This window comes from Dipteris shenzhenensis, chromosome 14 (assembly GCF_047967505.1).
Source record: "Dipteris shenzhenensis isolate YYH24624 ecotype China chromosome 14, Dip_SZ_1.0, whole genome shotgun sequence".
Taxonomy (NCBI): domain Eukaryota; kingdom Viridiplantae; phylum Streptophyta; class Polypodiopsida; order Gleicheniales; family Dipteridaceae; genus Dipteris; species Dipteris shenzhenensis.
The window spans coordinates 38,604,988-38,629,919 of NC_141609.1; the positions used below are offsets into that span (position 1 = coordinate 38,604,988).

The window sequence follows — 24,932 nt, forward strand, 5'->3', positions numbered from 1 at the left end:
TAGTAAGATTAAGGGTAGGATTTCGGGCCGTTGTGATTTTATAGAGGCTTTAAGCGGCCTTTTAGGAAATGACTATTATACTTGATTTGTTTCTACCTAGGGTAGGAGTCCGACCCAATCCATGGTGATGGGCAGACTCTTGCCCTCACTTGGATTGTGTATCGAACCTGTGGGAATGCGATCAGTGGGAGACACACACACACACACTTCCCCTCGGGAACCTTGCCTTCTAGGAATGTGCCTCAATGTGGTGACTATTATAAAGCTTAATTGGCATGATCAATCGACTATAAAATAATAATCAAGTGGTTGAAGGCAGCTAGGAGCCAATTATGATTTCATTTGCTAATAAGGGCCACATTGGTGATAGAGTGGAAATTCATTATATCTATATATACATCCTTTGTTTTATTAGCAGTGGCCATAGATTTAATTCCCCTGCCCTTTGTGATTGTTAGGTGTAATGAGAGGGGACTCTTTAACTTCTCATTTGATTCTATAAGCCCATTACAATGCTCAATGTTGATTGGCTGATTGACTATGCGACAGCTTTCCTTTGATCAACAAGATAGGGCTTGTTTTGCATGTTGTCTGCTCGACTGTGGATGCTATTTATTCTGGGTATGAGGGCTTTGGCTAGCCTTTCTACACCTTTTGATGCCTGCTCTCAATCGTAGAGCCGATTCTGAGTGCTCATTTATAGCATTTTTGTTTTATAAAACTTTGTTCTAAAGAAGTTTCGCTTGCCCATGACTACATCTAATGATCCACTAGTGTACTAGTTTAGAATTTTTGATAGGGAAAACACACACTAGTATATCCATTGTAAGATAACGAAAATCTTGCGTTTAATGGCTATACTTGATTTGATTGGTTTATTTTTCAGGCCTATTTATGGCATGGGGAACAAAGGACCAGCTCCTTCTCTTGGCTGCTAGGCTATGATGCTTGGACTGGCATCAAGTTTTTGGATAGAAACATTGCCCATGGTATGTAATCGAGATGATCCATACCCTTTTCATATTTTTTTTATTCATGAAAAGTCTCAAATTATTAGGGATGTTCTAGTTCCCATTGTTCCAATGAATAGGTAATGGAGTAGTAGTCTTGGACCACCATGTCCCATTGAAGGGGGGGTGGCACCTTAGATATAATATCTAATAATTAATGCTAGGAATTTACAATTAAAAAACAATCAAAGATATAATAACTTATGCTAGGACTTTACAATTGAAAAACAATCAAAAGATTGAGAATAGTTAAATAAAATAATCATTTTTCCTTAGCAAAACTATCTCTTCTTCACAGAATCTCCTACAACCAAAGAAAGGAAACCAAAAAGATTAAATTAATGGATCACTACTTCTAAGACAAAGAACAACATAAAAACAATTCATTTTAACCCATTATTTAAATTTGGTGTAAATAATTTAAATCTATAGTTCTTGATAAAGATATAGATTGAAATGGATATCAAAATATAAAAAGATGGTACCTCTTAACGAAGATCTTCAATCTCTATACAAATTTGCATTAAAAAATCAAGAATAGATGATCAACCACATGAGTACAAAGACACAAATCTTGTTATCTATCTTCCAAAAATTGATAAAAGAAATACTATGCTTGAACTAGAGTCAAAGGCTACTTTATAACTTAGATTTAAAAATCATCTCAAACTAAACTATTGAAAAAAATTTAATTCATAGCTCCACACAAAAACATGGGCAATTGAATGGAGACACTCACCAAACTTGGAGAAAGGCATTGTATCTTGATTATGGGTTTCAAAAGCACATTGTTGTCTACGTTCAACAAAACTAGTACAATTGCTTCTTAATACGTCATTGTACTCCTGTTTTCAACTAATCCTCCATATTTCTCTTAATCTTGTAATAAGTATAATCCCTATTACAAACACGGATAAGAGAACAAAGTAAAACTATTATGTTAGCTCACAATAAGATAAAACATAATGATTGTTTGCACTCCATATGCACATACCAAGCTAATAAAACTTAAAATCTTATTCAAATAAATATATATGTAATAAAACTTGAAATCTTATTCTAATAATTATACAAAGCTGAACTCCATTAACTAGTGCACAATAAGCCCTAAACTTCATTTTAAGACCTTATTCTATAAACTAAGATGTTGAAGATGTTAAAGCTAAAATTAAAGCATAAACTAAAAAAAAGTTGTACCTCCTTGTAATACTAATTGAGTGTTCTCTTTTAAAGATGAAAACAACAAACCACCATTGAATTGCACTTTTCTTGCATCGAGCAAGCTAGAGAGGCATCCAAACATAATCTTTGAGGGAAAGTGACGAATCTAGAATGATTGAAGAGAAGCGGGCCTTTGAGGGAGAGTGATGAATCTAGAATGGATGAAGAGAAATGAGCCTTTGAGGGAGAGGGACGAATTTTGGAGAGAAGAGAAATGGATTCATAAGGCATGGATGTAAGCTTTTGTTCAAAGACATTACGAAAGATGAGAGGTAAAGGAAAAGCATGAGTGAGAGAGGATTTGAGCAGATTTCAAATGGGGCTACAAGAGCGGTGGGAGCTCACATTTGGTAACATGGAAGATAAAAACATGTGAATTTGTAGATATAGTTGGATGCAAATTTCTAAACCAAAGGTTGGACCAAATGGAAAACATGACCATGGTTCTATTCTAGGGCTGGTTTGAGGTAAGAAAAATGAGGAGGACTCACAAGGTGAGGCAAGCCTCTCAAAGGAAACAAGGAGCAGTGGGAGCTCACATTTGGTAACATGGAAGATGAAAACATGTGAATTTGTAGATATAGTTGGATGCAAATTTCTAAACCAAAGGTTGGACCAAATGGAAAACATGACCATGGTTCTATTCTAGGGATGGTTTGAGGTGAGAAAAATGAGGAGGACTCACAAGGTGAGGCAAGCCTCTCAAAGGAACTTTTTATTGTGAACAGTCAATGAGATTTTTGTAGTAAACCTAATTCCTCCTAGAATTGGGGAGCATGTGTTATAGAGGTGTCCACATAGCAAACTCTTGTGGAAGAGTTCCATATGCTTATTGAGTTTTACACAGAATCACACACAAACGCATGCGTGCACCACCATGGCTCACAAGATGAATCTCACTCAAATAGGTTTGGAAGTTTGTCATTGCCACTTGAATTTACATCAACTGCATATCTTGCAGTCATTCTCCTCTAGAAACACTTGGTCAAGTTAAAGATCATGTATGTTGTCATTGCAATATTCATGGTTATCAATTACACCCTTGCGTTTTGAAAACAATGTTTTGGAGATTTTCAAATGAGAATGCTCACAACAAAGCGAGTCTCAATATCAATGGAAATTCCCACCATAATTTAACTAGGCCCACTTCATTCAAGTAAGAAAAACCATTAAGGTAGACCACATGGCAAGATTGTTTCTTAGTCCAAATTTTTTGTAATGATGACATTATTATTGAGAGCAATGTCAATAAGTTGTTCAAAGAGGTCTAGGTTTATCTTTACGACTCCAAAATGCACGACTTGTTTCTTGCATTACATTGTAGACGTTGATGTCTAAACAAATTGAGGATGTCATTTTTCCAAGTCAAATAAGGTACATTAAATCTATGCCGAGCAATTCAATATGTGGAATGCCAAACCATCAATGAGATTGGACATGGTAGGACCCCACTTTATAACAACACGTAGTTGGCAAGCCAATATAGGTAGTAGGCAAGCTAATATACTTGATAGCACCACAATTTGACTTATCTTATGGCTACTTGTGTGTCAATGCATTGAAACAGACAATAGATCACAAGCCCCCATACCTTAAGGGGACAAAAAGCTCTAGAATTGGGATTTTGTGATACACTGTGGTGATGTAATCCCAAGTGGCAAGCAATTATAAACATACATGATAAATTGTCATTGTATACCACAAAGGCTGCACATGTCATTTGCCACGTCTGCTTGTGAGGACAAATGGCTCCTAGAGGTCCTTGGTGCAATCCAAGATGAGCCAACCATGATCTTTCGTACCCTTGGCCAAAAAAACCCAAAAGATTATAAGCTCCAAACACATTGGCATCCATTATCACATTACGCGAACATGGGGATTGTTCAACAAAACCATTGTCTCTCTCTTAGAAGGTTCAAAATGAATTAAAACACCTTTTTTATTTGATGCTAAGACAATCCAATGATGAGAGCATTAATGTATAGGTCATTGATTGTCTCCCAACTTGTAACTTGTGTATGCTCAAACTCCCTCTGATGAAGTAATCCCATTGGTATTGTGTAGATTCAATGCATTGGAATGTCTGGTCCTTGAAAATAATCGAATGTCCTTGGCACTAGCATTCTATCCACCATTAGGCCTTTGTAGTTGCCATCTCTATCCTAATAATGGCAACCTCCTTGCCACACTATCACCATTTAAGCCAATTAAAAGCTAATATTTGCAAAAACATGTACTTAAAATTGTAATGTGCTTAAAGATCCCAATGCATAGATATGCTTCAACCTGGCTCGCCCGTCGACCGTCGTCTGTAACTGATTCGCCCTGACTGTTTGTCGCACATCGTCGTTGATCCCCCCGTAAGCCTCAGTTGTCCCTCTTTCCTTTGGTTCTTTAGAGAGCCGCCACCATCAATTGTTAGTAGCAGCCGCCAACAGCAACTGCCACCAATGACAACCAGCAGCCTCCACCTCCTGATTTCATCAACAGCAGCAACAGCACCTTTCTTCATTCCCCTCACCCCAAGCTGGGTTTGAACCCCCAACCCAACCCAAGGGTCAGCTTCAACCAAGGGGTACAAGTAGACATGGCCAAAATGGAGTGGCCTATCCTCTCCTCCAAATCCCCCTCTACCTCCACCCCAAAAAAAATCTATTCCTGCCAGCAACAGTAGAACTCTCTACACTTCAGTTACCAAGAGACCTCTCCATATGCAAAGACATGTTACCAAGGTGGTTTTGACCGACCCATTCTTGAGCAACATGAGTAGATTTGTTTCTTACAACAATAAGTGAGGGAGTTGAAAATATTGTTGGAATAGGTGAAAGCTAAACTTGGACGACAATCAGTTATAGATGAAGCTGTAAAGGCATGTGCAGCCTCTCCCCCTACCCCCCAATTGGTCTCCACAATCTAGAATTTAGTGCATACCGAAAGTTCAAACAATTAAGAAGGAAGTGATTGTGGAAGTGGACACAAAAGCAAGACTGACTGATATTCAAGTAGAAATTAAAGAACATAAAGCTAGACGGGATAACACACTGAAGATCAGAATAGGGAGACTCCCAAAAGATTGGTACAAAGAGGACACATTTAGTGAAACATTGACAAAGGTCAAATGTTATGCTCTAGCCGAGATAGCATGACCTCGGAAAGGTCGGTGGGCATTTTCCCTTAGATGACCGACTTTTGTAATATTTGCTGTGCGTATGGTCAAGGGAAGTAACTGCCAAGGTCCTAGGTGAGGGTGTATTGGCATCGACTAGGTGGTTCTGAGTGCTTAGGCCTAGGTGCACCTAAATGTGTAAAAATGCCAAGGGGCAAATGTTTTAATTGTGCCCCAAGAGAGGGGTGAATGGTGTACCAAGCTAAAGGCCTAAAATGATGACTTGTGGCAAAGGGAACCATCTAGGGAACTCAGGGCTTGTGGATAGGCATGAAGAAATGAAACTGCGTATCTTTTTTGTGAGCATGCCATCCATGAGGTAGGCTGGGTGGATGTTCGGGATGCCAGCGCCTGTGATTTTGGATTAGCTAGTGAATCAACGAAAAGCTGAAGGATTAGAAAGTGTTCATATCATCAAAGCAGCCTTGCCCCACCTCCTGATTTCATCAATAACAGCAAGAGCACCTTTCTTCATTCCCCTCACCCCAAGCTGGGTTTGAACCCCCAACCCAACCCAAGGGTCAGCTTCAGCCAAGAGGTTGGCCAAGATGGAGTGGCCTATCCTCTCCTCCAAATCCCCCTCTGCCTCCACCCCAAAAAAAATCTATTCCTGCCAGCAACAGCAGAACTCTCTACTCTTCAGTTACCAGGAGACCTCTCCGTATGCAAAGACATGTTACCGAGGTGGTTTTGACCGACTCATTCTTGAGCAACATGAGCAGATTTGTTTCTTACAACAATAAGTGAGGGAGTTGAAAATATTGTTGGAATAGGTGAAATCTAAACTTGGACAACAATCAGTTATAGATGAAGCTGTAAAGGCATGTAAGGCCTCTCCCCCTACCCCCCCAATTGGTCTCCACAGTCTAGGATTTAGTGCATACTGAAGTTCAAACAATTAAGAAGTGATTGTGGAAGTGGACACAAAAGCAAGACTGACTGATATTCAAGTAGAAATTAAAGAACATAAAGCTAGACGGGATAACGCGCTGAAGATCAGAAGAATAGGGGGACTCCCAAAAGACTGGTACAAAGGACACATTTAGTGAAACATTGACAAAGGTCAAAGCAGCCTTGCCCAACATTGAATGGACGGATGGTGATGAGGAGGAAGATGACGACTCCAGACCAGCTTCTATTGGACAATCTAAAGGTCATGCCATCCTTTGAAGTCAAAAGATTTGTGGATCAAGCTCCTCCAACAATCTTATAAGCTGAAGGGTACCAAAGTATGGATAGGCTTACACGAGCTCAACCCAAGAACAAGGCAATGGAATTAGCAAAGGTCAAGGGTGCCAGGAAAGATGGAAAATGGGCACTTATTAAAGAGTTCAAATCAAAACCAAAAGACTCTGTCTTAAACTGATGTATGGGCCAGCTATATATTATCAAGTACGTACTTTAAATAAAATGGAGCTGCCTCTGCACTCTGTGGGAGCTGCCTTGTTCCCTCCCTAAGCTGATGTACTAGATGGTTTTCATGTTGTCCCATAGACCTCTTGCTCTCCCATCGACATTATTAGACTCTCTCTCTCTCTCTCTCTCTCTCTCTCTCTCTCTCTCTCAAGTATTTTGGTATAAATGATTTTAGGAACAGAATCTCCAATTCCAAGATCTTTAGCCTTTCATTATCTAAAATACGTCACAAGACCTGGAAATAACTGCACCAATGGCGTTAAACTAAATGATATTCTGACATGCCATTCACCAACTTCAGTCTCTTGAATATTGAATATTGAAATATATGCAAATACTGAAGCTGATTGCAACATTAGCACATAGAATAACAGATCTACCTGGAAAGGTTAGCAGCTTGGTACAGAGACTAAGCTTTCAGAATTAACAAAACCATGCATTTAAATGTAGACTAAGCGAAGCTGGAGACTCAAGACTCCCACCTTGTTTACAAAGCATGTGTGTTATCATACTGTGCCGTGCAGATTTTACCTTGGACCCTTTGGAACAAATAAACCACAGTACTTGACACACTTAAGCAACAAAATCATGTCATAAGCAGCAGACCAGAATCTCGTCTACGAATGCAAGACCTCGGCACGGCACTTCAAAACAAAATGAGTCTTTTTATTCATCATGTTTGACCTGTAAAGCTTCCAGAATTGGATCAAGTTTTCACAGTTTCACCTTATGTATAACAAAACTCAGCAGAAACCCTAATTATTGTACACTGAGCAGCAACCAAGGCTTCCAGTCTTAAAACAGATACGATCAATTATAAGTTTCCTTGGGATTAACTTCTACAAATGCAGGCACAGCCCTGCCATGCATGAGAGAGAGAGAGAGAGAGAGAGAGAGAGAGAGAGAGAGAGAGGTGGATCATCACCTGGCTAGAGAGGTAGACTTCAGGTTGGAATTTTAAGTTATTCCTACACTCCCTGGGCTTGTACCATTGCGAATAAAAACATGTGCTTCTCTCAAGGCCGGCTTCCCTCAAGGCCCGGCCCATGCAGATCTGTCGCCATCCCCCCCTTTCTTTCTTGAACCATTACGTTGATTCAAGTTAGAGTTTCTGGAACCTTTGTACAAGTGTTACACCATTGCCAGAGTGCTTCTGCTCCAAAATTCAGGTGGACTTACTCGTGGAACTATGTCTTGGAGCTTGCTTAGAGAGAAAATTCAGGCCAGTTATCCTGCAATGCTACCTTGCAGGTTGCTCTACAACTTGTACATTTGATGATGTAACTGACAAAACCCCATTCATTGCTCCATTATCAGAAGGTGGGCCCACTCCCCATCTTCCTTCTGTTTCTAATGGTTCAACAACTTGCACAGCTCCATCACTCAAGCCAAGAGCAAATTGGTTGGCCTCCAAAGGATGTGCTGCAATCACTAAAGGATAAACAGAGCTGCCATACCCAGTTCAAAACTTTAGTGAGAAAAACAAAAGATGATGTAATTCAACAACAGAAAAGAAAGATGTACCTCCCTCACTCTCCCGCCCCCTCACTCTTACCTGCTTGCCCCAGGGGTTAAATAGACAGAAGGTGCCACTCTACAACGTGGCCGTAGGCTTTCTGCATCGAACACTCCAATGGAACCATCACAAAAACTGGCATATATAAGATGGCTGTCGCAAGAATAAGTAGCATTGGAGATTGGTGCTGACAATGAATCACGAGGCACCCACTGCAAACCCACTTGCACAGATTAGCCAGATCCAACAGTAGACGACAAACTTCCTGATTTCAGAGTAGTCATTTCTAAACTTGCACATGCTCCCAGTCCACTTAGTACACATGCACAGAGCTAGTATGGCTACCCTGCCAGGATGATCACGAGCTATGATGACCATTTTAACATGTATCAACACAAATATCAGGCTTCATTCCCATATTTGAAGACCAATTAAAACAACATAAATGCCATCTTGAACTAATGAGAATCCAGGCAGGAAGCTTCAAAGTAGTACTTTCTAGTAGCATTGGAAGCCAAAAACAACATGAATGCCCCACACCTGGGATTATTGGGAATCTGGGCAACAAAGCATGAAGGTAATGCATCAAAAATGGAAAGGGGGCATTAGCATGAACCATCTCTGTTCAGATGTAACTTGAGACTTCACATCTTCTAATAAGACAAAAAAGATAATTACAAACTTTGACACAATCAAGCAAGAACGAAGTGCATGCACCTTTGCCTAGTATCGACTCAAAAAGTTTCAAGCCATAATATGCCATGCATTTCATTCAATGCATAAGCAATCATTACATGGCAAATCAAACAAGTGAGCTTGACAAGAAACTTGTACAACAAGCACACCAGTCAATGATTTGCCGAGACCCAGACTCGTATGCCTCACATTGTTAAACCTCATCAGCCAGTTAGACCTCGCTGCGCTGTTCTAGACAGAAAAAACTAAATTTGTTGGATCAGACTTCTATGACCATAGTTGATATATCTATCATTGCATATAACCTCGACCTTTGAATAAAAGATTAGTCTAGACTCACAATATTGATATTCTATGAAAATGAATGACTAATGAGTTAAACAAAGAAGAGCAAAGACCATTTAGAGTGAAAGAAACTCAAATCCATAGAGGATGGCATTGAAACAAAACGAAACAGTACTGAAAGAGGTCCTACCCTTGTGAAAGCAAAGATTATCACATGCCTAAGTATAAACCAAGATGCATATTTCCTATCAGAGCCTTGGCTTATACTTCACTTCAAATGTTGTACAAAGAAAAGATCAGACCTAAATTTTTGATCTTTTAGAGATGAGTTAAAAAGGACCTGAAGAAAGTGTACAGCTTGAAGACCACTTAAGCTTGGGACAACAACTAACTTAGCTCAACATAATCTAACAGAAACCATGCAATGTGAAGATCATGAGGCTTCGAAAATCAACACTCCAACTGTTCCTCGCCATTACCAAAAGAGCAGGGGACAATCTTTCATAGTGGAAACTGCTGCAAACTCTAGAATGCTTCTTGTGCAACGTAGATTATTTGCCCAAACACACAGTTTGTCATAACCAGCAAAGAAAGGGATGCCAATGATTGACAATCCCAGCAATCAGAAACAGGAGTAACCTGCCGAATGCGGTCAAGTTTGGCAGCATCGTAAATAGCAAGCTGGCTCTCATGCACAACCAATAGCCGGATTTGATCGTTATGAAATTGCACTCTTGTCTCTCCCGCTGAAGTTGATCTTCCTGCTTGAACTTGCAGAGACTTTGCCTTCCGCTTTTCCCATCCATCCGTAGCCCATACACACACCTGTTGAATATGCACCAGATGTCACATGGGTCTCAGTCTCATTGCACAATAACTTTAAAAGCAGCAACTACAGAAATGATGGCACTTTTGTAGCAAGGGCAAGGCTATGTAGCAAGGGTAAGGCTATGCACACACATCACAGCCAGCAGAATGGTCACCCCCAAGATAGAGGTACCAAGATAGAGTCTCCACATGAAGATAACAGAGGACTCTTGGACTGTTAGTAGCTAAGCACCCAGCCGTCTCGGATGGAGCAATTGCCAGCCCCTGCACGGCCCTTAGGCATGGTACCATGCCATCCTAATACACCAGAACTTTGGTTTTTTGTGTTAAAAGACCAATCTAAGAAGCCAAATGCAAAACAAGAGAAAAAAAATGTGCATACAGACCTGTGCATCAGCGCCTGAGGAGACAAGCACATTCAGGACATTCGAGAAAGCAAGACCAGTAATTCTCTTTTGATGACCTTTCAGCTTACTTTTCACCTGCGGTTACCATCTTCTCTCAGTTCTCTTATGAAGATTGTTGCTTTCATTATCTATCTATACCTTCATAAGGCTGAATATATCTGCTCTTATATACACTTTTTTTTAATTAAAATAATGAAAATACAAGTGTCACTTCTCTCAATCCTTACCTCATCCACTCTAACATTGTATATTTGTATGGTTGAATCTTCCATCCCAATTGCAATGATATTGTTGTCTTGGGGATGAAAAGCCAAAAAAGTTGCAGCAGGAGGCGGTGGCATAAATGTTGTCATTACCTGCATTATTAAAAACAGAGTGATGGAATTGCGTTAAAGCTTCAATTTTCTCAGATATACTCCAATCTAAGCAAGGACATCCTTTAAAAAGAAATTGCATGGATTTGAAGCTACACACACACTCACACAAAATGGGAGAATCTAACCTTGAATGTCATCATGTTGAATAAGGAGACTTTTCCACCAGAAGCAGACATGACATATGAATCGTTTTTAGACAGTGCTATGCATGGAACTGCCTCCTCGGGATTCATATCACTCATGTCATTAGTCATGAGAATGCCACTGGCAGGCTGCCACAACTGTGGTGGCAGGGTTGCTGTTGCCTGTAAGTACACCAACATCCATCTAGTTATCCTTCCATTCCAAAAGTGAATCGTAATGCAACACACAGATTTTCAGCATTAGGCATGTCATCACAAGCAGACACGTGCCTTGCCAGCAGGATTGCGGTCATTTCTTTGCCATTTCCAAAGCTTGTGGACAGCATTAGAAGCCAAAGCCAACAGTGCAGTACCTGCGTTTGTGTAAATCAGCCTGGAAACCTGTACAGTCAAGTGCATGGTTTTTTAAAAATCAACGAATGAGGGAGAATGTACGCATCATTTGAAAGATGTACACATGTTTTGGAAAAAAGATAGAACACAATATGAAGCTTCTCGTCTTAATCACCTTGTTTGCTGGCAGACTGTCAGGAAGCCTCATAGTTCGACATTGGGTAGATTCTGTAATCTCTGTCAATTTCCAGACCTTACTTTTGTCGACTGCTTCCTCGATTCTTGGTTTCACATCTACTGAATGATTGCTGTCCATGGCATTCTGTCCATAAAGATCACAGTAATCAGTTCCTTACACAACAGTTCATAAAGATATTTGCTGCACTTGGTTTACCTACAACCGCAAACTGAAATAGAGAAAGTATGAGCATGGTGCACCTATCATCTGCACTAAAAGAGACCAATGTAAGCCTTACCAGCCCTACCATTGAGACAGCAGGCGAAACTCTATCGGAAACCACCGCACCAGGGGGTGGACCACCACTTGCACTTACTGCAACCATTGCATTCACACCAAGAGGCTGCCACAGTGCAATTTACCAGTGCTTAGAATGGTTGTCTAATACTAACAAGAAACCTAATGCTGCTACATATACGGATCAAGGTAACACCTTGGAAACAACTGGTTCCACTGAAGCCCTTGTGGATTCAAAGCCACGACTCTCTGCCCGATTCTCAAGGGCACGTAATAACCTCAGACCATCAGCATTTGCTAGAATTTTAATTCCGTTGTCACTTGTTGTGACTGCCAGAAGAGAACCCTCTTTGTTAAATCGAAGACGAGGGCTTGCCTGTGGATAATCATAAAAGTAGCTCAGAATAATAGTATCAACCAAGGACAATTAAGGCAGCTTTTCAGATGCGGTGAAATGACTCACAGGTAATCCACCCTCTGCATCAATTGTTGTGAGGAGGTTCGTGTTATCCATATCCCAAAACTTGATTTGAAACTCATCACCAGCAGCAAGAAAATGATTCCTTGTTGTATCGAATTGTACAACACCTAAGGAACGCTTCCGAAACCCAGAGTAAGTTCTCTTGAGCGCTCCTTCACTCTCATTCCATTCCACCAAAAAGGATTCACCTTCTTTGCTAGTCCCACATGAGAACAACCTGCGGCAACAGAAACAGAAGGTCAAAACACAGGAGAGATTTAACAAAAAATGTGCAGAGAGTACACCTTAACATGCACAAAGTGCACAACTTCAGGCCAATTGCTACAAAGGGACAGGCTAAGTACTACAAAGGGAGAGATATAAAATTCTTTCAAGCTCCACATCATCCACAAACCCACCCTCAGTTTTATCCACCTCTTATGGCTTCTCTCTAAACCTCTCACCTCAACTGATACACAAGGAATAACTCCAAGTAAAGATCTGGTTTCCCACCTCCTTTGGATCTAGTCCCAAAAGCACCAAAAAAATGGGGGAAATCTAGTGTATAGAAGAGGAGTTTGTCAGTAAGTGCATTCACACATGCCTTCACATTAGCGCCAATGTAACTCTAAGCACATGTTGAGTTTTACAAACACGCCCTCCGAATATGGTTTTGAACCAAAAAGACTAGGCAGGCACAAGATAATGCAAGGAACGTGAATCAAGGAGTCATTTAAAAAATGGTGAGTAGATGCAAAAACAGATAAGCCTAAAAAGAAAAAGAAAAAAATAATGGCCTGATTTTCCAAGGGACTAAAAGACGAAGTCCTCTGACAGGCAAGCCACGAAATAACTTTATTTTCATAATTGAAATCCAGTAAATCTTTGTATTGAGAATTACCCAAAAAGTAAGGTTGAAAAAGATGTGTGGGTGGGAGGGGGGGAGGGAAGGAGAGAGAGAGATTAAAAAACAAGGCACAAACAAAATCAAAATCAAAACAGTGAGCACAGCAACACGTAGGATCTCACCAAAACCAGGCTATCCTCTTTTACTTCAGCTATCATAGACTTGATACGATGCACCTCAATATTTACAATGGCATTTGCTACTTAGCGTAGCAATCTTAGCTTCTGGGGCAAAGTTAAGTTGAGACACAAAGACTTAAGGATGAAATGATATAACAATTCCTGGCTCATGTGACTTGCACACTGTAGCTGATGAAAGCTAAGGTTCAAACTAGTCAAGCTTTAGTGAAATTTTAAAAAGCATAAAGCCAGATTTCCATATTATGATCATCAACATGCTAATTACAACATTAGGACAGATTTTTCTCCCATAAGAATCTAAAATAGCTACCTGGTTCCATCAGCACTGTAAGCCATAGTGGTGCACCAACGGCCAGGAGCATCATAATCAACCCTTGATCCCAGAAGGTCATACAACCATGCCTTGATCTTTCCATCAATGGCTGTTGAAAATATAAACTGCGCACCAAGATACTGAGTAAGATAATGTGTAAAGCATGGAATGGGTTTATATCACCCTCAGGTCAACAAATCTCCAGGCTCAACCGGTAAATAGACTCCTGCCTGAATATTTTCTTTGTGATGTGGGCATACTGAGTAGACTGGAGCCTCATGACCTTCAAATGTGTACAGTTTACGGCCATTGAGAGCATCCCAAACCTGTACAGCGCAGGCTCATTGGTCATAACCAAACCACAGAAAACGTGTTGCAGATCAAAACAGTACATCAACTATTGACAACAACTGCTCGCCTTAATGGTTTTGTCATCTCCACAGGTGATGATGCAAAGTTGTTTGTTGGGATGGGAAAAAGCCAGGTCATTCACACCACCAACGTGCGCATCGATCTGGAAGCAAGAATAAGCATGTCACTCTCTACAATGTCTAGAACCAAATTAAGTCATGGAGCATATCATCCATGAGTGAAGACACAAGTCACAGGATAACTCAGAGATAGAGACGCTAAAGCTCACACAGCTTAGCATATATGAATTTAAAATTACTTCAAACCTATGCTATCGAAAAGTTCAGGTTAATTCTTTGGATAGCACAGATTCACATCATCCACGCCCATACATACATTTCACATAGCAATTATGCATCGCTTGTAGTATCAATAAATCATTGGACTGAACACCTGTCACTTAACCAGAGCAGCACCAGCTACGATGAGGGTTAAGAGCCAAAACATGTATTTCTTAGCTCACCTCATATCACACCTTGCTTTCCTTTCAGTTGCTCACATATCACAACCTCAATATTTTACAAAACGTAGGAAAAGTTTAGCCTTACACCTATGTGCGAAGAAATAAAATAGCTAGCTTCACAGCTGACAGACCTCAAGATGCTGCCGGAGATCGTTACCCCCCTGATATGAATATATATGGACAATGTGCTTGGAAAATGCAACCCCTGTGCATTAAAAAAGCCTCATCTTAGTACACAATATCATGGAGCCAATTCAAGGAAGCATAACCTTCACACCCGAAAAAACCTTGCAGTTTCCATTACCCAATAAAGTTCCATCTGGACTCCACATGCATCGGTTAACAGACATTGCAGGATCCTTGACAAGCGAATCCTGTGATGATGACAAGTACAGGTATTATGCAAGTTGCAACAGGCATTTTTGCTGCAGCACAGGCATCCATAGCTATAAATGGCCATGTGATTGTACCTGCAGGGCCATTGAGCATTGTCTAATTTCCCAAACTTTGAAGGGCCTGATAGCTAGCCGGTCCCTCATGCCAACGTCCCAAATAGCAATATCACCAACGTTTGTGCCAACTGTTGTCAGAGGAAAGCCCGTTTACATTGTAAAGCATTTGCTCAAATTACGTCTTAACCATGTATGCATGAAAGACAATCTTTTCTGCATGGTTAGAAAAACATACCAAGAAGTATTATCTGCTGCATTGGGTGGAAATCCATGCTCACGACAGATGATGACTGGTTCAATGTTCGAGAGACAGTCTTTGGAAGCTCATCAGGAGAATACATACTCGCTGAATGGGTTGGGATGGGTCCAACTGGGTAATTCACCTGCCAAGGTCAAGTAAAACCTTAATGACTATTGAATCTAATTGAGACTCCACGAGAATTTACAGGTCACTTTTGTGTTCACAGCATGCTCTACTCATATCGAGTAAGTTGCAAAAGCCAGCACAATGACCAGAACAAAGAAAAAGACCTCATCCACAGCTTGCCCAGCAGGGCGTGCCCTCTTCATGATATGCTCGGAATCTGCAGATTGGTAGTCAACAGCAGGATTATTTGGTGGTGGAGTCCTAGGTCGTTTCAGAAGAGCAGCAGCTGCAGATGGTAAGTAGACCACAGAGTCATTTTATTACACAATGCAGCTGGCATAGAAAGTAATCTCAAACTACTTAAAGAGCTTTATCCTCACCTCCTGGGTTGGAAGAAGCTGCAAGGGTGGCTGGGCCCGCAGCCACAGCTGCATGAGGAGCTGGAGGATTTGGGTTTGCCATCCAGCCAGCCAATCCACTTGCAGCTGGAGCTGCCGCAGGGGGGAATGGCTGCACATTAAGAAAATGAAGCGCATTGAATGATCGCCAGAAAGACTCCAACACGCCATCAACCGTCGAAGGAGCTGAGGAAGAAAATCACTTACACCGTGCGCTAGGGGAGGAAATGCTCCACCTTTGGGTAGAGCTCCAACGAGAGGGTTGGCAGGAGGTGGTGCACGTGCCCCGTTTTGTGGGCCACAACTGTGGTCAACAAACAGAGTTTTGATGTCTGGATTTGGCCGAGGGTTTTTGCAAAGTTGATGTTGCCAGTTTAAGCTGCAAAAACGCATGATTTTGAGCGGCTTAGGAGGCATCTAACGGAGAAAAGAAAAGAAGAAAAGTGCCGACACATCTGAGCTCCGACAATGGGCATGCTTCTTCTTAATAGGCCATCGCAGAAGGTTTGAGAGGCTGTCTTACGCTTTCCAGGGACTACATGCAGAACAACAGAATGACATAAAGATCACCTTTGGTTAATTAAAGTCCTCAACCGAGAAGCCTTCAATGCGGGGAATGCCAATTTGTCACGAAACAAAGGATTGGCTTCAATAAGCTTCTTGAGCTCTAAAAGCATTATATTTCTTGCGGATTTCGTATCGCCATACTTCGATAATTGCTCATTCTCTCTGCATGAGCATGCAGTTGCAGGAAATTAGCATCCAGCCTTTGCAGTTGACATAACAAGGACAATTCACGGGAGAAGACCATGCAGAAAAACATACCTGAAATTATCCAAGGTCAAAAGCTGTGTAATCTCCTTGTAGAGTTCTTCGTTGAACGAACCAAAAACCTTGAGGTCTTTGACAAGGATATCAACGGCCTTGGCCCGATCTTGCCTGCAATGGCAGACAAACGACAAGGAGTTGAGAGCCGCATGCGACTACCGACGCGCAACAGGCATCGCTTACTTACGGCCACGCATACCCACTTGTCCAACGCTTCTAAATACTTCTGCTTGCGGATCTCGAAGAAGATCTTCATGGAGTAGCGATTGTCGTCGACTTTGGTGAAGCCAGACAAGTACTTCTCGACCTCCTCCCACTCACCGGCCTGGACCTGGTCCTCGAAGTACTTCATATTGAAGAAGAAGCCGGATTCCTGCTCAAGCCTGGGCAAAAAGGCAAAAAAGAGAAGGGTAAGCGGGGCGAAAACCACAAAGGAGGAGGAGAAAGCAGAAGGGGGGGGGGGAGGGAGTACTTGTGGACGGTTTCCTTGAACTTCTCCTCGTCAAGGAACTGGAGGATGAGGAAGACGAGCTCGCGGCTCAAGGAAGACATGGCGGGGGAGATCGGGAGGAAGGGGAGGGGGGAAAAGGGGGGAAGGGGGGGAAGCTGGGGGGGGGGGGGGGAGGCTATGGCGGAAGGGGAGCTTTGATGTGGGAAGCGCAGGCGTCCGGAAAACGAGAAAAGGGACCAAAATGCGAACGAAGAAGAAGAAGAAAAAGAGGAAGGCAACCATCGACAAGACGCTCCATACGGCGTTGTTTAACTGGTAATAAGTGGCGGGCGCTGTCCGTCTTATAACTGCACTTCCGTATCCCCGTACCCTTATCACGAATCTCGATTGCCCTTTCCGCGTTATCAGTCCCAACTGCCTTATCCCTACTACTTATCAAAACCTCGCCTTCTTATCTTATACGTTATTCTTCATATCACTTACGCCTGTCTCTCCGTATCTCCGGCCCTGTCGTTATCGGCCGGCGTCCTTCTCCGGCGCCCCCCTCGTGGTCGGCCACCCTTCACATTAACTTCCCTTCGGGCCCCTCGCTAATATGCCCTCCTCCCTAGTCCCTATATTACCACCACCACTCCTCCTCCCTCTCTCCTTCTTCTCCTCCCACTTTTCGCACGGTCTCCCAAGATTTTTTTTTTTCTTTGGCCTGCCATGGCCCGGCCACAGGAGGCCTATAAAGTGAAGGCAAGGCGATTCAGAAAACGAAAATGACCTTTTTTTCTATTTTTTAAAAATCATGATTTTTTCTTGCTATTTTTCTCCTCCACTTTTTCAAGGCCTCTCTCTCTCTCTCTCTCTCTCTCTCTCTCTCTCTCCATCCCTTTCAATTCATCATCTGCGCCCTCTTTCACTCCAGCAGGCCTTATGAATGATTTATTATCATTCACCTTGTTTTTTCTCTTTTCTCACTTCTCAAAGTTATAGCTCTCTCTCTCTTTGCCCACCCAACCCATCCAGCAATGCTGTGTGCTTGGCATTCTGCCACACATCAGAATAGAAGGCCACGTTCATTTGCCCCTTTCCGACAAGGGTGCCATACATTGCCTCAGGCCAACACAACCACCACTCACCACCACATGGCGGTTGTTGCTAGATAAGATTTGTAGGTTGTAGACAGATGCATGACAATGACCTCATGGGTGGTAAACATTTCATGCGTGAATAAAAAACGACTCATTCGAGCTCCAATCAACTAGTCCTCAATTACGCAATCCAGACACACGTTAATGGCTACATAAGAATAGTCTCTAAGAGATGATCATAGGTGTTAGGCATCCTACAACACCTCTTCAACTTCACCTTCCCCACCCTATTCAAATTCCCACTCACATGAACCAACCGCATGTGTGTGTTTCCCACGCACCCCCTCCACCAACTAAACTAATTATGCATTCTGCCCGCAGCACCCTTGCTCAAAAGCTAAGGTGACTCGCCGAGCAAGCACAATTTTAGCTTCAAGAAAAGCCATTTTGGCCATAATCATCCAAAGAGCATAACAACATCATGACTAAAATAGCCCGTGGTAAGCAGGGTTTACCTGAAGCATCCTAGCGATCTTGCCTCTTACTGGCAACCGCACCGCCAGATCTTCGCTCCACCAGGCCACGCTGCGCTTTAGTCCCTAGGGACACATGCAAACTGCCATCTACGCTAGCCCTCGACGTGGCCGCTGATTTGATCTGCAATCTTTTTGGCTATTTGGGAGGCGAGGAACTACATGGTGTTCCAATGTGGTGCTGCGATAAGTTTGAAGACATCCACCATAATTGCTGGGGTAGCCCTCTACCTCAGAGACCTCAGCATTCTGACATCGAGTCAGGATCCAGCAGTCAATCATGCACTCTTAGAGTTATATTTTGGCATCACCTCAAGCTAGGCTGTATGTAGCGTAGGTCTTGGGTAGCGAGCCCCTTCTTAGACCGAATTTTGTAATCTTCGAAAAAGCCCCCCAAAAAAAACAAAAAAGAAGGTGGTACTCCCACAAATGCCCAATGCCATTTGAAGCTAGTCTATCGCATCATCACATGGACAAACATAGACCAAAAGAACCTAGTAGCCAAAGCACAAATTGATTTTGCATTGGCAACACCATGTGTATTGGCTTTTAATGAACCCAAAACATAAGGGCAACAAAAAGATCTCCCCATTATCACGACTTCTCAACCCACTGATTGTTGGCAACATGTTGATGGGTCACACTTTTGTGAGTACCAAAAAGCTCTCACCCATTAGCCTCACTCCTCACCCATGACATCGACATGATGTTGATGCATCTCGATCTCTCTCCGATGTCACATTCTCCACATCACTTCTCACACCTTCCCTTTCTGACACACACACACACCCCAAATCTCCTCTCTCCATAAAAACCACAAACATTTAATTATTTAGCTCATTCTTGATAAGAGTGTTCACTCTACCACGCCTTACTTACAAGCAAGATCGACAACCCAATGTCTACGTCAACTAGTTTCTCAATCGGCTGAGGGTCCTTTTCAACCACCTCACAAAGCTCCTCCCTTTGTACCAAAAAGCTAAGATGTTTGCATTTCCAAGCTTAAGTTGTATGCTCCCACTTTCATGCATATGAAGTCTCTCTCTCTCTCTCTCTCTCTCTCTCTCTCTCTCTCTCTCTCTCTCTCTCTCTCTCTCTCTCTCTCTCTCTCTCTCTCTCTCTCTCTCTCTCTCTCTCTCTCTCTCTCTCTCTCTCTCTCTCTCTCTCTCTCTCTCTCTCTCTCTCTCTCATGTATGTGTATGTACGTACGTTTATGTATACACACACGCGCACGCCCGCGCACATGTACATTAGGAAGCATGCACTATTTTTCACAAAATTCGATTCAACCAAATAGATTTCCATCCACTAGTGATTTTGAGTGCTTTCCTCTATCATAGCCAATCAGCTTGATTCATTAACTAAAGGCTGATATAGATTCAATGCACGCTATAAATTGAAACATTAATGATCAATTCCCCTATGGACAATTTTCCAATAAGTGGAAATTCTCTTTTCAATGGTTCATCCATATTTTTAATCCAACCAATTCACATTGGTGTCCAATCAATACTTTTTAAATTGTATATGTCATCAAATATGTTCGTGATATGGGATTTATATTATGTGTGTATGCCACATCACGAACCCCACCAATGACCACTATGTTTTATCAAGTTGACAAATCCAAGGGTGTGTTCCCATGATTTTGTAAGTATTTAGTCCAAGTGACACTAAACGCATTTCTTTTTTTTCCATGAAGACACTAAATGCATTTCAAAATGTTACTCCAAAGCTAATCTCCCTATCATCCATGTAGCTACTTATATATTTAGAAACAACTTTCAAAATAAGTTCAAGCACGTTAAAAATGGGGCTAGAAGCAAATTGCATGATTGCAAATAGAATAAGTTTTCTTACAAGGACTAGAATATAAAAATCTCCAAATTATGCATTGTTAAATCTTTCTTGACATAGTTTGTTATATGTGAGTGAAAAAAGGATATCATCATATTGACTTTATTAGTATACTTCACAAGTTGGCATTTTCTCTCTAGACACATTGACTAGGCATGATGTGGTCATGTGGTTGCATCCTAAATTAAATATACATAAAATATGGATACAAGGGGAAAGAGACAAGATTATGAAAAGTACGTATTAGAAAATGGATCTAATATTTGTTGCTAGGTCAAACATTTCCCTTAAAAGCTAGACAACATAGTTTTACAAGCCCTTCAATTTTTGGTGAAGGAGATGGTGCAATAATCTCTCTTCTATGAAACAATTTAAAGGTGCAGTTTTAGATTACATTGTAGAGACACTTTTTCTTAAAGCCAAAAGTTGCAAGTTGCTTAGACATGATTAGATAGGCTTATTGTCCTCCCCTAAAATAAACCTCAACTACCTTAGTGTTTTGTCTAGTTCCAAGCCAACTTCATCTCGTGTGTGTCCAATTGTTTCCATATTTTTACACTTTTTGTTACTTGTCTAGTTATCATCCCTTGATTGCACCACAATTCCCATATACTTTTTGCTTCTTGTTGCTTTGCTTGGTTTATTACACCTCATGTGGTATCAATTGGTTTTTAATAAGCATTATGTTTAGAACAATCCTAATTGCAAGCCAACTAAATGCATTCTTATAATGTTTGTTTTGACCATGAAAAATATGCATTTGTTAATCTAAATAAGATGTTTGGGAAGATGGACAAGTGAGCCTTGGACAATGTTAAGAAACTTTGCTTAAAGACATTTGCTACTTCTGTCACTTGTCACATTGTCATATTAAAAATTGTTTAGGAGCATGACGCATATCGAAAGAGGATCATCAACGGACATGTACACATGAAAGTAGTGAAGATGAATAATTAGAGTATCATTGATCTACATGTACTTTGTTTCTCATTAAAAGTAGTAAGAAGCAATTATTTTATTAACAAATGTTCATCAATTCATATTATCAAGGTTTCAAAACTAGTTGTCTCTTGAGTCTTATGTTGTAATGATGTAGTGTTTCTGTTCATTTTGTGATTATAAGGTAGGAATTTCATGGGTGATATTGAAAGTTCAATCCTAGCAGTATCTCTATGCTCTAAAAGATTTTTTTGGAAGAAGTATACATCATAGACTTGTGGCTCCTTGTGGCTTTAATTTTCATGATGGCTCGCTCAATGACTTGCGACGGGCATAGAGGTGTCTATGGGAGCCTTCTACTCAATGAGATTGCCATAAAGGCCTCACGTATAATCCCTCTCTAGTCACTCATGTCATGATACCACTATGTAACCCATCCTACTCGATGTGACCTTGATAATGGCATCATCGACATGATACTAGTGATAACCACTCAGTTGTTTATTGGCACTATTGTTAAGGTGTTTAAGCCACCAAAATTTACGCCTTTGATTTAAGCACACCTATCATCATTTTTTTAATGTGTTAAAATAATGACTTGGATGATCAGGCTCGTGAGAAACGAACTGCCACTGCTCCAAATAGGAACATGTAATTTCATATGCAAAAATGCAAGTTTTTAAATTGGTACAAAGTTGACTAGTCCATTGTGATTTTTTTCCTTGACATTAATGAAATGGTTTTGGTACACTAGAAGCCAATCAAAAACTTGTCCAGAGTCACTAAGACATGCATTTCAACCTTCAAGAAATGGAGATATACCACTTCCTAGATTGATTGAGGTTTTAAAAACTTGAAAACTGTGGTGGCCCTAAGAAGGAACTATGTTCATTGCACCATCCATCTAGTTTAAGAAGTATAAAAGCTTCAAAAAAGAAAACAAGCAAACAAAAGGAGAGCACGGATTAGACTGCGTCATAGAACATGGAAAAGATAAATAGCACCTTCCACTGCTCGTTCTCTAGTTCTCAATTGATCCTTACCACATCTTCTTAGGAAAAAGTCTCCACTTTCTCTTTTTCTTAGGCAGCATACATGATCAATGAATTAGAGGAAGACATAGGTTCCATGGACAAGCAAGACTTCCAACCACGATAGCGACTCATCATACAGGAGCTTGTTGTTAGCGAATCGAATTCTCACGGTGGAAAGTGGGCTTGCATGGGAACCACTTAATTTCCAGCAAGCATCTTTTTTTTTGTGGTAAATTTGGCGATCGTAAAGCCTTACTACCGATAGTGGGGTTTAGTGGGGCCTTACTAGTGATAGTGGGGTCTAGTGTGCTGCCATGGGAGTGAGGATCGGTCCTCTCGAGGATTACAAAGCGATTTTAGAAAGGGCATTGGGCAAATCGCGCCGATACGTGCAGAATTGTGGTAAAAAGGTATCTTGAAAAATGGGTGGATGGGGACGGGTGACCGGAGGGGTTATGATAGAACTTTAGAGGGTGGCCTTCGGACAGGGAGTCAAACGAACATTCCAGCCTCGTTCAAGCCGGGACGCAACGTGCCGGCAACTGCTAGCGACGCCGGTTTTTAATTTTAATGAGCTCATTTAAAGAATTGAGTCCAGGATTCGGCGCGATTCGGCACGCGAACCCCGCATCGCGCCGGAATGTTCTGCCGGCAGGTAGTATTTTACCGACCGGTAACTTTCACAGATGTCCACATCGCCCCGTCAACTTTTGGTGACGCAGAGTGCCGGACTCCTCGGGTCCGGTGTCCGGACCCCCCCCCGACCACCGGCCACTACTGCCAGCCCGCTGGCCACTAGATCTTGGGAATTGTGAAACCAACGTCGCTTTCTATTTGCAGACCGCACACAACGCCTGCCGCCATGTCACCATGCCCACCCCGTTGCCCCACCCCGCGTGCCATATCACCATGTCTCCGCCATGTCACCCCCCGGGCCACATCCATTTCCTAGAAGAATTCGACGCGTCGAAACTCAGCGTCCCCCCGTCCGTGCACAAAATAAATTCGCTCTTGGGTTCCTTTACACCTACTCCCCTTTCTACACCCTCCTTTTTTGTCGTCGCCCAAAAAAAGGGGTGCTTTTTCCCTCTCTTTTTTAATTTGTCATGGTCTCTGTATTTACAACCCGTAACAATGCCACTCATCCATAGAGAACCTGTCTAACCTCGAGAATCTGCAACCATCCACCTCCTCGCAAATTTGCGGCCATCCGCCTATCTATCCTATCTAAAAAATTGGTGAGTGGCCAAATGCAACTAGGTGCCAAGGATCTTGTCCTCTCACATGGGAATGAAATGAGGTCCAAGACCCAAGCTAGAGGGCGGGCTGTTATTTTTTGTGACTTGAGTGGGGTAATTAAGAGTCATATGAAGCAAATCATGATAAAAGAGGGAAGAGAGGTTCGCTTTCACTATCTAGGGAGACCAACAAGGATTGGGAGATCCACAGAGCTTGACCTTGCACATGAACACTATCCTTTTTGTGCTGACCACACCGCATATGGTCAGATAACCTTTTGGAAGGCTATGGCAACTAGGCCCCACCTCAAGCAATTAACTTGTTAACTACCATCCCCGAAGACAACGATTTTAACTAGTAGGTTTAGGAATTCATAAATCCTTTACTATTTGTTTTCCTTGAGAATTTGTAATACTTGAAAGGCTAAGACTACTTGCCAAAGTTTTCATAGTCACTTTTCCCATAGTATTTGAAGCCAATATATTGGATCCTTTTTCATATTTTATAACCTCCCCCTTTAAGGCCTTCTTGAGACAAAGGGCCCTAGGTGCCTTACTAGACTCCAATGAGCACATGCATGCTTCGGAATTAACACTAGCTCTAGCTAGATGAAACCTACCTTAAGTCAAACATGTGTAGGCTCATTTACATTACTTTCCTTTTAACCTTACTTCAAGCAATGCATGCATAATGGACAGTGATCATGGGTTACCTCTCCTTGGAAAATTTTCTCCTTCGTGATGTGGCCTTGGAGGTGCCCCTATCTACACGGATCCCTCTCCATCCCTATCAATCAACTTTTGAAGAAGTCATTTACCATCCACCCACAAGGAAAAGAACAAAGTCTACTTTGTACCTCGTTCTTCTACAACCCTGACTTTGGTGACACTCACATCAAGTCAAGTGACAAATGGCCCTCCTACCCCCACTACTAGATCTAATATGGAAGCCTACATCACATTGACAACCATATAAGATATCCCAATCGTGAATAGAAATGCACTTAAGATTTTTTAACTAGTCACAACCTTTTTCAAAGAAGCATCCTTAGCATACCATTGAAAGAGACAATTATAGAGCCATGCACGAATCAAAATCGCACCCATGAGAGCACTATAGATATAAGTGAATTAGTTGGCAACCTTATCTCATATCATCCTTTCAAGAGGATAGATTGAACTGAAAGCC

The 24,932-nt window shown here is 41.7% G+C and overlaps 1 protein-coding gene across 2 annotated transcripts; it reads right to left on the reverse strand.

The window, feature by feature from the left end:
* Nucleotides 1–7,608: 7,608 nt before the first annotated feature.
* LOC147894591 (protein TPR3-like) lies at nt 7,609–17,322 on the reverse strand. Of its 2 annotated transcripts, none has more exons than XM_087384346.1 (25): nt 17,085–17,322; nt 16,816–16,995; nt 16,610–16,723; nt 16,355–16,513; nt 15,992–16,163; nt 15,767–15,896; nt 15,551–15,603; nt 15,255–15,402; nt 15,038–15,147; nt 14,872–14,941; nt 14,699–14,772; nt 14,112–14,207; nt 13,924–14,019; nt 13,691–13,818; nt 12,337–12,571; nt 12,070–12,249; nt 11,875–11,979; nt 11,574–11,720; nt 11,336–11,446; nt 11,048–11,227; nt 10,773–10,901; nt 10,525–10,620; nt 9,950–10,135; nt 8,369–8,541; nt 7,609–8,261 (listed from the first exon to the last, which is right to left on the reverse strand). In XM_087384346.1, exons 1-25 carry the CDS (start codon nt 17,162–17,164, stop codon nt 8,054–8,056), a joined length of 3,360 nt encoding a protein of 1,119 aa, XP_087240472.1. In that variant the 5' UTR covers nt 17,165–17,322; the 3' UTR covers nt 7,609–8,053. The 2 variants fall into 2 exon arrangements, with proteins under 2 accessions (XP_087240472.1, XP_087240471.1); XM_087384345.1 differs by having other exon boundaries at nt 15,551–15,672; nt 17,085–17,321.
* Between the last annotated feature and the right edge of the window lie 7,610 nt (nt 17,323–24,932).